Here is a 13,854-nt window from a genome sequence, read left to right on the forward strand (position 1 = left end):
ATGCTCCTTTTTGCATTTCCAAGCGCTTCATGCGTAATACCTGAAAGTCAAGAAATCCTCTTTAAACATTGGAGGACTGGGTGCATGATATGGGGTATAAAAATATTTCACAGCCTTGATGGCATGAGTTCTAATTGCACGCTTCCTTCTCCAGCCCCCGCCCATGGCAGACAGTGAAAGACTTGACCCACCCGCTGAAAAGCTGGGAAGGTCTCAAGACCACCCTCACTTCTGATGTCATCTGCAAGTCTGGAGGGTCCCCAAGACCACCCTCAGGTTCCAGAGAACTCAGAAAAGCTGTTGTACTTATAAATATTGTTTATTCCGGTGAAAGGATGCACACTAAGTTCAGCCAAGGGAAGCAGTGCATAGAGTAGGATCCAGTAGAGGTCCAGGGGCAAGCTCCCAGTTGACCTTTCCCAGTGGAGTCGTGTGGACAGCATTCGCTTCTCCCAGAGCTGATGTTCAACAACAGGCACAGAGTGCTGCCAACCGGGGGAGCTCACCCAAGCTTGGTGTCTAGAGCTTTTTTTTTTAACAAGGCCCCAGGTAAACAAAGACATTCTTATCAGGCAACGGTCAGCTTGTCCCAAGTCCTGCCTCCCTGCCTTCCTCGGGTCCCCTGGACCTGTTAAGGACCAGTGAGTACAAATTAATGGCAAGCACTGTGTTTCCTCAGCCCCTGCCAGGGCACCCCCCATGCTAGGAAATGCTCTGTGGAAGACTTGGACTGTCTCCCCGCACTGGACCCTCTGCTTCTCAGACTCTGAGGAAGAGTTGGCCCACTGTGAGAGTCTCTGTCGGGATAAACCAGAGCCAGAAGCCCAGTGGAAGATGCACTGTGCACGGAATCCCATGAATCAGCTCAGAGCTGATGAGTGAGGAAGCCCCTGAGGACGAGGGGACCTGTGTCTTAGTTCTGGGTCAGAATAAAAGAAGGAACAAAAATCTCACAGAAGATCCTTGAGTGAGTACGTGTTGTATCCCCAAGACTGAAGGGAGAGGGGCCTGCAATGAGGGCTCAATTAAGGAGCTAAAATGTGAGACATTATTGTCTCCAGACTTAACTATTGAGGCATTTGTCAGGCAATAAATGATGCAATGTGGGTCATAAAAGAAATCTTCTGTTAATGGACCGGTGCATGAGAGAAAGGAGTAGGATTTGGAGTGAGGGGATCTGGTTTCGAATCCTGGCTCTGCCAGAACCAGCTGTGTGACCTTCAGCCGGTCATGCGTTGTCAGGTGGGAGGGTCTGATTTGTTCATCTGGGCGTTGAGGACAACGGTGACAGGCCTGGCCGCACGGCTGCTTGGTGAAAGAACTCTGTGGGAGAGTGAGAAAAGCTATTATGGTAGCAAGTACCGATAGGAAGGAGGCGGTGTGTGGACAGCGGAAGGGACTCTGTTTCTCTAGATACGACTCTGGAACATTCTCTGCAGTTGCCCCTTTGGTAACAAGATGGGATGGTTGGGGGCAGGGACAGAACAGGATGCCTCTATTTGTGGTTTGTATAAATTAATTCCTGGAACATCATGACAGCAAGAAAGAAAGCTTTGTAAGTAGCAGATTTGGACCCCAGAATTCAGCAGAAGAATGATCAAGTCAAGGCAAGGCATGGCATCTGAGTCTCCGGGAATTGCAGGCATTGCAGTGACTTTTTGGCATGTGCAGGAGCAAGCAGAAGGATGTCTTAGAGTCTGTGTAAAGACCTACAGGAAGGGGAGAAAGGGAGGCAGAAACATTCCATTTTCTTCAATGAGATGAGCAGACATTTGAATCCCCTAATTCTACAGCCTCAGGGTTCCTTACGGTGGGGGGTAAAGTTGGGGCTTTCCTCAGGTTTGAGAATCTCTCTCCTGCTTGAATTCTGCCATGAGAGGCCGCCTTCCTTGGGCCTTATAGGTGTTTTGATTTGATTTTGATACATTCTATTTTTTTAAAGTTTCAGTCATTCCTGGGAGGGGTCATTTTTCACCTGTGGTTTTTTCCCACCCATTTTCTTTTTTGTATTGAGGTAAAATTTACATCACATAAAATTAGCCATTTCACTGACATTTAATACATTCACAGTGCTGTTGGACCACCATCTTTGTTTACTTCCAAAACACTGTCGTCATCCCAGAAGGAAACTGGGTACCCGTTAGCTAGGCAGCTACTCCCCATTTCCCCCGGCCTCACTTTTCCCCAGTCCCTGGAAACCACCAGTCTGCTTTCTGTCTATGGATTTACTTTCTGTATGTTTCATCTGAATGCAGTCATTTACTATGTGGCCTTTTGTGTCTGGCTTCTTTCACTCAGCATCACGTTATCGAGGTTCATCACATGGCACGTGTCAGAACTTCATCTCTTTTTATGGCTGAATAATATTCCATTGTATGGATAGACCACATTTTATTTATCCATCCATCATAGATGGGCATTGAGTTGTTTCAGCCTTTTAGGTATTGCCCACAGTGCTGCTGTGAACATGAGTCTACAAGTGTTTATTTGAGTGCCTGTTTTCAATTCATTTAGGTATATACCTAGGAGTGGAATTGCTAGGCCGTATGGTAATTCTATGTTTAACTTTTGGAGAAACTGGAAAACTGTTTTCCACAGTGGTTGTACCATTTTACGTTCCCAAGAGCAGAGAATGAGGGTTCCAATTTCTCTACATCCTCACCAGCATTTAGTATCTGTCTTTTTTATTGTAGCCATTCCAATGGGTATGAATTGGTATGTCATTGTGGTTTTGATTTGCATTTCCCTGATGACTAATGATGTTGTTGAGGATATTTTCATGTGTTTATTGGCCGATTATATAACTTTGGAGAAATGTCTAGTCAAGACCTTTGCCGAGTTTTTCATTATGTTATTTGCTTTTGTTGTGATTTTGTAGGAGTACTTTATATACGCTGAATGCTAGGCCCTTATCAGATAGACAGTTTGCATATATTTTCTCCCATTCTGTAGGTTGTCTTTTCGCTTTCATTCACTTGTTTTTAAATAGTGTCCTAGACCTGCTGCTATGTGTGGATTTGATTAATTAATCTTGGAGGGAATCTTTGCTTCCCATCAATCATTTCTTGGTGGTGCTGGGATGTCTGGCTTAATGCACCTGTCTTTGCTGACACTCCTCTAACTCCTCCATATAATATTTGGCTGCCTTTGGTATCCCTTTTTTGTTCGTGGGAGAGGCTGCCCAGGGTCTCACTGGGGCCTTTTCTTGTGGGTCCACAGGCTTCTGGGAAGCAGAAGGGAGCTGGTCACCTTCCCAGCCCAGCATGCACTGACCTCTGCAGCATTAGTTCACAGCATTAGTTCACATCCCCAGAAGTCCCAGCAGGCCCTTGTGGTGATACCTGTGTTCAGTGAAGGCATAGTAAGCAGTGGGCACCCCACGGCCTGCCTTCATCCTTGACCCTCCAGATGCATACACAGCATTGGGCCAAGCCCCCAGGTTGCTCTGGGAGAACATGGATGTTGTCCATGGACTCCCTGCTGTTATCGAGGAGATGTTTTCTGGTTAGTAGCTATGTGAGGATCATTTCAGGAGCAGTGTACAAAAAGAAAGAAACCCAGACTGTGAGCTCTCCTTGGCCTTTTCTCAATGGCAACACACTTGGGTCTTTGATTCTTCCTGGTGGAACTGTGTTCTGTGAACATTGTGCCAGGCAGCACCTGGTCCCGTTGTCCCGCCTGAATGCCACGTTTGTTCTTCAGACACCTGAGGACTGGGTGCTCCTGTCCATTCCTGCTCCCAGAGTGCCCAGTGCAATGGCCTCCTCTTCCATCCCCTGGGCTGTGCGATCTTCTGGCCTTGTACAGCCCACCCCGCGTCTTAAAGACTCTTCTCCATCTCCAGGTGAAGAACAGGCCTTGCAGATCCATCTCTCTTGCCCCGAGGCATCTGTCTCATTTGCATCTTGCTGGGGTCCCTGGAGCAGCAAGTGATCTGGTTCCCAGCACACTGATTAAACAGAAAATTAACGCACATGGCAAAAGCTGGGGCTCCTACTTCCAGGCACTTGTAAAAATTACAAGACACTTCGTTTTTAAAGGAAAGTCACTTGCCACCACCCTTCCCCACATCTCCCAGAGGAAGGGGGCGACGTTACGCATACTTTCCCGGTGATCTGCTCTAGTGCCATATTTTATTACCTGTTTCAAACTAAAATGGTTTTATTATATATAGTATCATTGTTTTCCCACCCCACAGAATTAAGGCGGCAGCAGGTGTGAAGATAATGGCAGTGAGAGTCAGCAGTGAGGACCAATGGGCAGTCCAGGAGGAAATTGATAATGGCAGCACTCAGACGTCGGCCACCCTCACCTGCATGGGCCATCGCCCGGACACGCAGAGCAGGTAAGCGTGGAGATCCCCAAAGCACCTCGGCAGCGGGGAGGAGGGGAGCGGCTGCCGGAGCTGATAGCAAAATAATGCGCGTGTGGATAAAGCGATGCCTCTGCATTTAATGGGCAATGGTTTCCTTTGCGCTCATCAGCGTAGCTCAGCCGCGCCGCTTCTGAATGGCTCCATTACTGAGATATGCCACGGTATCGAGGCTTCTATCCTTGATGCTCTTCACACATAAATGACCTAATTAGGTCGGCAGTCTCAAAAATCACCAGAGTTCACATCTGTCACAGCGTCGAGTTTGGTAACCGCATTTTAAATTTTTATCTTTATTATTACTATTGTTATTGTTTGCAGCGAAGAGTTGAAGAAGGAAATGGGGGAAATAAAAATGATTTAAGAGGCAAGGGGAAAATGTACTTAGTAATGAGTAAACCAAGGGTAGCTTTAGCTATCGGGCATTTGTCCCTTAGTGCTTAAATATAGTCATTTTGCTGATATCACACTTGGGAATTGGCACATGGCCTCAGAATCTTAATTTGAATGAACTTGGCATTGCTGGAAGGCAGCCTGTCTTCTCCCATTCAGACACCAACCTTGGGCTTTACAGGGCTGAACTCACCTGGACCCAGAGAGAGGTGATCACGTGTCACCTCATATCAGGACACCCGGCAGGTAGAAAGAGCTGTCACCTGTGTTGCAACCGCCTTCCCTACACAGTCCCATTGCCTCTATTTTCTTCTTGTTTCATTGAACACCAGTCTTCTATGAGATTGCTTCACTGGGAGGGCTAACAAGTTTTGCTGGACATGTGGCCTCCTGCTTTAAAACCTCTGGCTCCTACTTCTCCTGGGAGGGGGCTCAGACTCCTCAGCTTAGCACATGAGCCCCTTCCGAGTCTGCCGCTTATCACCATATATTGTCACAACCAGTTCTCTTTCTTCCCTAGTCTTTAAACTCTTCAAGGCCTGCAGCGTTAGGAATGGGGGAGGCCTTCCGTGAATGAATGAGGGTCTGGGCAGAGGGGAGCATGAGAAATGGAGGGTCTTTTCCAATGAGTTGCTGGCAAGTGCTGTCTCTTCTTGGGTGACCCCAGCCAACCTCAGCTAGAACTCTCTTCTGCTGGCTTTTGAAGATCTCTTTCAGAGGGAGAGAAGTGACTCAGACGGAGTGGTCCAAAGCCTTCCATTAGGAATCACTGACCAAGTGATCTGGATGCCTCTTACTGTAAACTCTACGTTCCGGTCATCATTCTCTACATTTATCCACAGAGTTTTCAGCCCGCAACCCCGCTTGACCCGTGGTTTCCCTGCAGATTTGTATCTGCCTGCCAGACACTCCTAAATTCCGGGTTGTTAAAGTTTCTAGGGAGCCTAGGATTTTTACATTTGCTTAGGTGCTTTCAGTTGCAAGTCATAGAATATTTACCTAAAAGTGGCTACTGCAGCAGGGTTTTATCATCTCACATAAAAGAAATTGAGAGGTAGATGGTGCCATGGATGGTGAATCCAGCAGCACAACGGTGTCTCCTGGGTGTTTTCTGTCTTCCCACTCCAGTGGACCCAGTGCCCTGACTGTCACTCTCCAGCTTGTGTTCCTCATGGTCACAAGACGGCTGCAGCTGTTCCAGGCATCACAGACTCACCCAGCGATATCTAAAGACTGGAAAGGGGTGGGGAGTGGGTCTCTCTTCATGTGTCCCTTTTTACCAGGGAAGAAAACCTTTCCAACAATATCCATGGAAGTCTTCCCTTTAGATCTTATCAATACGCAGTGGGTTCCACGCTTTTGCCCAAGAGGCAGGGCACCCTTGGAAAATGAGTATCTGGTATTATTTCCAGGCTTTGTAGTGGGAAATGGTCTCTGTTGCCAGGGAATGAGGATGGGAGAATGGGTGCCTGCTGGGTGGTTGGCTCACAGTGTTTGCCACACTCTTTGAAGCTGGCTTCTGTCAAAGGTTGTAGCTTGATTCTTTACTTTGCCTGGGGGCCCTGTGTGTTTGTATTCCCAGTGGCAGACTTCCTCTTGGTTGCTGGGCTTGTCAGGTGGCTTTATGTCCCTGCAGGTGGAGAAGTTCGGGGGTGGCCTGGTACCAGGAATGTAGAGTCAGGTGCTCAAGCAGTATCCTTAGCAACCTGTCTCCCTGGTTTGGCTTTTTCTCAGACAGGCCCTTCCCTCCTGGAGGCAAGATGACTGCCAGCAGCTCCCAGCAAACATCTGCTAACTTGGTCACTTCAGGGAGAAAGCTGCTGTCCCCAGACAGGCCAGGCACAAGTCCCAGTGCTGGTCACCACAGACTCTGTTTGGCATAACTTAGATTGTGCACCCACCCTGAACCAATCACTATAACCAGCCCTGAACCAGGGGTTTTGACCAGCGCTAATGGAAGAGCTTAGGCAGGTAATAGGGGAGGGATTGTAGGTGGGCAGCAGATGCTGACGGGGACAGGAGCTGGAGTGGGCGCCACCCCAGTTACCTTAGCCTCATGCCTCCTGCTGTTGTGAGTCCAAATGGGATTTTCTGGCTCCCTGCCCTCAGAAATCACTGTCTGGGTACATAATGGTGATATCCATGGTCTATGCTTAGGACATTAATTTTGTTGATATATTTGACTGACCAAGTGGTAATGTTTTAAATTGAAGAGCAACCTGGGCCATGGTTATTACTTTTTGGTTCTGTGAGAATCAGTTTTGTATTCTCTTTAGAAAAGATAAAAAAAAAAGGTTACAGGGGAAAAAAGTAAAGTAGTTATATAAGCAGAGTTACATAATTATGAGACACTCTCACATCGTCTCATAAAGGAGAAAGGGTGTCCTCTTTCTCCTTCTCTTTCTCCACATTTAGTATCTGACCTCCCTTGGATCCTAAGAAGGGCAGGGATTGTCACTTTGGCATGACAATCTATGTTTACCTAATCTCGCAAAACCCATTCCATCATCTAAATAAATAATTGCTTCTTTTTATCCCTTTCTTTGTTGAATTGTAATATCAAATGAGGTGTGAAGTACAGGCTCGTGGACCATGCTTGCCGGCTAACAAAGTGAATATATGAATATATCCTCAACAAAACACCCTGCAGAAAGCTGTAATCTCTGAATTGTGACAACCTTGAGTGGAATAGAGTTTTTGATAGAATATAATGTACAAACTGCCTGAAATTCTGTGATAAGAATTAGAAATGTGTTGTATGGGAAGACCCGACGTGCTCGGTTAGAAAGGCAGTAAAGATCTTAATTTAAAATATTTTAATGAACACTCATTGTGAGGAAATGTGAGTAATAAAGATGAAATCCACAAGATAAAGAGTGGTGTTGCCAAAAGAGGAGAGAGGAGATTAGAAAAAAAAAGCAAATTTGAAAGTGTTCAGAACAGATAACACTGAACCAAGGGAAATGAAAGCTGGATGATGGACTATTTGCATGGAAGCCACGTGCAGCCAGGTAGGTTGAGATGAGGTTGTTCTTTGAATGATTCTCGTCTGGCTCTTGGGACCCAAACCTCAGAGAAAATAAACTGCAACTTTTTATGTGATCAGAAACCACAAGACAGAGCCCATTCTTTTCTAAAAACTCGAATAGAGGGAGATAAAAGCTCAGAGGATAGGCAAGCAACAGCCCTAAAATAGATTTCTTCAAAAAAACAGGCGCACCCATTTGCTGTAACCCAACTCAAGGTAAAGTCAAGATCCAATCCAGATGTTCACTGTGAAGGGTACTGTATTAGTCCGTTCTCACACTGCTGATGAAGACATACCCAAGACTGGATAATTTATAAAGGAAAGAGGTTTCATTGACTCACAGTTCCACATGGCTGGGGAGGCCTCACAATCAGGGCTGAAGGCAAATAAGGAGCAAAGTCACATCTTACATGGTGGCAAGTAAGAGAGCTTGTGTCAGGGAACTCCCTTTTATAAAACTGTCAGTTCTCATGAGACTTATTCACTGTCACAAGAATAGCATGGGAAAAACCCACCTCCATGATTCATTTACCTCCCACTGGGTCCCTCCCATGATGTGGAAAATATGGAAGCCACAATTCAAGATGAGATTTGAGTGGGGACACAGCCAAACCATATCATTCCACCCCTGGCCTTCCCCAAATCTCATGTCCTCACATTTCAAAACCAGTCATGCCTCCCCAACAATCTCCCAAAGTCTTAACTCATTTCAGCATCAACTCAGAAGTCCACAGTTCAAAGTCTCATCTGAGACAAGGCAAGTCCCTTCTGCCTGTGAGCCTGTAAAATCAAAAGCAAGTTAGTTACTTCCTAGATACAATGAGGGTACAGGCATGTGGTAAATACAGCTATTCCAAATGGGAGAAATTGGATAAAATGAAGGAACTACAGGCCCCATGGAAGTCTGAAATCCAGTGTGGCAGTCAAAGCTCTAAAATGATCTCCTTTGACTCTGTGTCTCACATCCAGGTCACACTGATGCAAAAGGTAGGTTCCCATGGTCTTGGGCAACTCTGCGTCTGTGGCTTTGCAGCATACAACCCTCTTCCTGGCTGCTTTCATGGGCTGGTGCTGAGCGTCTGCAGCTTTTCCAGGCACACGGTGCAAGCTGTCAGTGGATCTATCATTCTGGGGTCTGATAGACAGTGGCCCTCTTCTCATAGCTTCACTAGGCAGTGCCTCAGTGGGGACTCTGTGTGGGGGTTTCCACCCCACATTTCCGTTCCATACTGCCCTAGCAGAGGTTCTCCATTAGGGCTCTGTCCCTGCAGCACACCTCTGCCTGGACATCCAGGCATTTCCATACATCCTCTGAAATCTAGGCAGAGGGTCTAGATTCTTAACATGTGGCCCAACACCACATGTAAGCTGCTAAGGCTTGGGACTGGCACCCTCTGAAGCCATGACCCGACTTTTACGTTGGCCCCTTTTAGTCATGGCTGGAGTGACTGGGACACACAGTGCACCAAGTTCCTAGGCCACACACAGCAGGGGGGTCTGGGCCAGGCCCACAAAAGAAACAATTTTTTCCTTCGGGCTTCTGGGCCTCTGATGGGAGGGGCTGCCAGGAAGGTCTGTGACATGCCCTGGAGACATTTTCCCCATCGTCTTGGTGATTAACATTTGATTCCTCATTATGTTTGCAAATTTCTACAGCCAGCTTGATTTTCTCCTCAGAAAAAGGCTTTTTCTTGGATATGGGAGCTATAATTCAATACGAGATTTGAGTGAGGACACAGCCAAACCATGTCAGCTACCATACTGGAAAATCTGGAAAATCCAATCTTTCAGGAGTTTTTCTTTGCCTGCCCTAGTCTAGAAAAATATTATAACCATTTAGCAGAGGGAAAGGTCGTCCTTTTAATTAACTGAACTAATTCATTGTTTTTTGTGAAACTTAACATTTGGCCATCAAACAAAAAACAATGTTGACATAAAAAGACAGTTACCCTGGTGTGTGATGTTCCCCTTCCCGAGTCCAAGTGATCTCTATCATGGGGAGGGGGGAGGGGGGAGGGATTGCATTGGGAGTTATACCTGATGTAAATGACGAGTTGATGGGTGCTGACGAGTTGATGGGTGCAGCACAGCAACATGGCACAAGTATACATATGTAACAAACCTGCACGTTATGCACATGTACCCTAGAACTTAAAGTATAATAATAAAAAATAATTAAAAAAAAAAGACAGTTACGTATCAAGTGTCATTGTATGGATTTGTAAAACATGGACCAGCCTGAATCTTTCATTGTGCTGAAGGATTCTTATTCAAGTTTAAGAAAAGAAGAAAGGAGACAGTTGAATGATTATAACAGCTGCCTCTATTTCAACAAAGTAAAAGTAGTTCTTCTTACCTGACCCCATTTGTGTTAGTCTCTCTCCTTCTATAAAATACTTTGTTGAAAGGTAAAGGCTAGAACACACAGAACATGTTCATATGTCTTTGAGGACAATTTTGTGTGATTCTGTTTGTCCATTTCTCATTTTATTTAAAAAATCTATTGAAAAACCATATGACTCTTGTTAGGTGCCAGGCACTATGTTATGTCTTTTAGGTGAATATAATTTTAAAAATCAGAACTATTAGAACCCTGCGAAGTGGATATGGGATGTTATTATTATTATTCCCATTTAACAGTTGTGTAAATTGAGACAGTTAAATGATTTCCTGAGGCCTCAGAGCCGGTATGTGGTCAAAGCAGTCCGACTTTAGAGTCCACGCTTAAACCGCCACCTGGGCTCCTCAGAAGGCGTGGCAAGGTGCCTGTGCTGTGAGCTGTGGTCGCATCCTCCTGCTGTTGCCCAAACAGCTTTCAGCTTTCTCGTTCCCACGGGACCGAAAACTCACTAAAAGCAGTGCCCACAGCACCAGCAGGCCCTCTGGCATGTGGAAATAGGAGAGGTAGGTGGTCAAAGAGTGGCCCCTCAAAAGACATGTCCATGTCCTCATCCCCAGAACTTGTGAATGTGACCTTACTTGGAAAAAGCATCTTTGCAGAGGTCATTAAGTTATAAGGATCTTGAGATGAGATCATCCTGGATTGGCTGAGTGGACCCTAAATCCAATGACTGGTGTTGTTTTAAGAGACACACAGAGGAAACGGCCACGTGGTGACAGAGGCAGGGATGTGAGTGATACAGCCATGGCTGTGGAAACCAAGGAGCGCTTGGAGCCACCAAAAGCTGGGAGGCGAGGCACTGATTGTCCTCTGGAGCCCTTGGCAGGAGCATATTTCTTTTGACATATTGGCTTTGGATCTCCGGCTGCCGGAAGTGTGAAAGAATAAGTCTCTGTTGTTTTAAGCCAACAAGTCTGTGAGGATTTATAACAGCAGCCCCAGGAGACTAGTCCGGGGCGTAAAGAATACCTGTTGAATAAGCAGGTTGAGGCGGCCCAGTCCTGGATGCCCATCAATCACCTGGGAGTCTTTACAAAGTGCAGACAGTCCCGGATGCAGATTCCCCAGCCCTTACCCTGGTAGGCTACAAGCATTGGCCTTTGAAGAAAAGCATCCAGGTGATTTTAATGTGCAGCCCGGGCTGAGAATTCCTGGGAGACATGAATGAATGAAAATTCGTTTAAGCCCTGGGAGAAGATAACAATACTTAAACGATTTTAGGATTTGAAAGCAATGGATTTGAGATACACAATTCTTAGATTTACAGTCGCATTTGCCACTGGACACTTGGAGACCTCTGAGTACCGGCTACTTCAGGAGTTCAAAGCCAGGATCCCATGTCGATCATATCCCCCATGTAGGGAAATGCATCGTGCACAGGGCACCTGCCTGTAGGGAGAGCCACACTTAACAGAGAGGAGGCAGGTTTGTTTTTGTTTGTTTTTATTCATGCTAGAAAGTGGCAACAGAGTCCTATAAGAAATGGAGGACTCCTCCCTGACCCCTTCAAAAAGCCAAGGACTGCAGAAGAAAAGAAAAAAGAAACATTTAAAAACACTCCGCTTATTTTTTCTAACCAGTGGGAAGCACTTTGAATTTATGCTGCCGGCCAGTTTCATCATAAGTATAACAAAAGGTTTCTTACTTCAAAAGTAATAGATGGTTCAATTGTAGAAAATTTAGAAAATACAATTGGGTAGAATGGAGAGGATAAAAGTAATCTCCAAACCTATGATTGAAAGGGTAATAACTGTTAATATTTGGAGTATATTGGTATTCTATGTGTTCACATCTATATACAGAAATATGTTATTTCTGTGCATATTAGACTTGCTCATTTAGCTTTGAAAGCTGTTGTTTTCTGTAATAATAAAGAATAAATATACAGTAACATCTTTTCATGTCATTGAGTATTTAATTATAATGATGATTATCAAACCCTTTAAAAAAATTGGTCAAAGTGGTTAACCCTTTTCCCAGAAAAATGCAAATACACACACATAAACAGTTTTTCCAACAATTTCAAGATTTGTGGAGCCCTTCAATGAATCTGTAATTTTTAATGTATAATATTCTATTGCTATTATAGCAGCATATTCTATTCATTTCCCATATTTCACTTTTTCCCCCTTTTAAACATTGCTATTGGCCATTTTTATGAGGTTGTATCTTTTTCTTGTTAAACATTCCTTTAAAATATTTTTTCTTTTGAAGCATAAAATGTCTGTCAAATATCTTTGTAGATAAGTCTGTAGGAGGGAAAGCTAGACATGAACTGGTGGGTCAAAATACATGATGCATTTTTAAGTTCTGGATGCTTTGGTGAGCTTGTCCTGCCTGTTTACAGGGCTCTGTGTGTGCCCAGTGCTCGCTTCCTTTGCCAACAGTGGGCATTACCTTAAAAAAATTAATTGGATAGTTGAAATATGGTTATCTTCTTATGGGCATAATTTGCATTGACATAATTTATGGTTACATTTAGTAACTTTTCCTGTGTGTGTTTGCCAATGTTTTTCCCTACTTGGTTGCCTTAATTTTGCACTGTGTTGTTACTTTAGCAAGATTTTAGGTTTGTGCGTTTTCAAATGTAGTCATTGTTTTCTTTAAGGCAAAGACTCTAATATGGAGGAGGATGGAGCAGGCCTAGCGGAATGCCAGAGAGGCTGTGCCAAAATCCATTCATCAGCCTGAGCCCCTCAGTGGTTAGGGAGAACCAGTGGCTGATGCTAGTTAAAGCAGTAAAGGCAGATTTTATTCAGAGACTCTTCCTCCAACAGTGGAAAAGAGACCTCCGTGTAGAGGGGGACTCAATTGTGAATATAGTGGAGACAACTGGGGATTTATAGCCAAGGAAAGGAGGAGGGGAGGAGGGTGAATGAGGGGTAGGCGGATGACAGATTACTAAGAGGAGACAGCAAGGATAGGGGGATTCTTGCTAAGCCTACTTAGGATTCTTGCTGAAGGCAGCCAGGTATCAAGGGTGGGGGATTCTCTCTAAACAGACTTAGCAGATTCTTCCTAAAATTGGGATATGTGAGTCCAGCACGGACGGGGAATGGGGTGGGGTTGAAGGATGGGGAGGAGGTGGTGGAGGATAGGTTTGAGACCAAGTCAGGGCTCAGAGGTGCCTGACTCACTTGGTTAAGGAGAGGGTTGCAGTGCCCCCTGCTGGCCTGTCCAGGGCAGGTAGTGCAAGTGAGAACTAAATCTTGGTTGTTTTAAGCCATTGAAGTTATTTGTTACCACAGCATAACATAATCTATCCTGACTTGTACAAAGAGTTTTCAATTATACATTAAAAAAATGTAATAGACTTCTTTGATGGGAGCAGTTTTAGGTTTATAGAATTGAGTGGAAACAAAATATAGCAAATTGCCACATTACCCTTTACCCCTCCAGTTCCCCTATTATTACCATCTTGCATTAGTGTGGCACATTTGTTACATTTAATTAGTCAATATTGATATATTATTACTTACTAAAGTCCACACTACATATTGGGGTTCACTCCTAGTGTTATAGGTTTTGCTAATGTATGACATTTATGTACCATTACAGTATCACACAGGATATCTTCACTACCCTAAAACCACCCCCTGTGCTCTACCTATCATCTCCCTCCTTCTCCCCGAACTCCTGGCAACCACTGACCTTTTTACT

The 13,854-nt window shown here is 44.9% G+C and overlaps 1 protein-coding gene across 8 annotated transcripts in view; it reads left to right on the forward strand.

Annotated features, from left to right (window-relative positions):
• TMEM132B (transmembrane protein 132B) overlaps positions 1-13,854 on the forward strand; it is a 507,637-nt gene that overhangs the window by 259,088 nt on the left and 234,695 nt on the right. For all 8 annotated transcript variants that reach the window (XM_077955780.1, XM_077955786.1, XM_077955787.1 and 5 more), the window contains one exon: positions 4,199-4,345. In XM_077955780.1, the coding sequence (XP_077811906.1) occupies positions 4,199-4,345 (147 nt within the window). The remainder of the gene's footprint in view (positions 1-4,198; positions 4,346-13,854) is intronic.

Source organism: Macaca mulatta, chromosome 11 (genome assembly GCF_049350105.2).
Source record: "Macaca mulatta isolate MMU2019108-1 chromosome 11, T2T-MMU8v2.0, whole genome shotgun sequence".
Lineage (NCBI taxonomy): Eukaryota > Metazoa > Chordata > Mammalia > Primates > Cercopithecidae > Macaca > Macaca mulatta.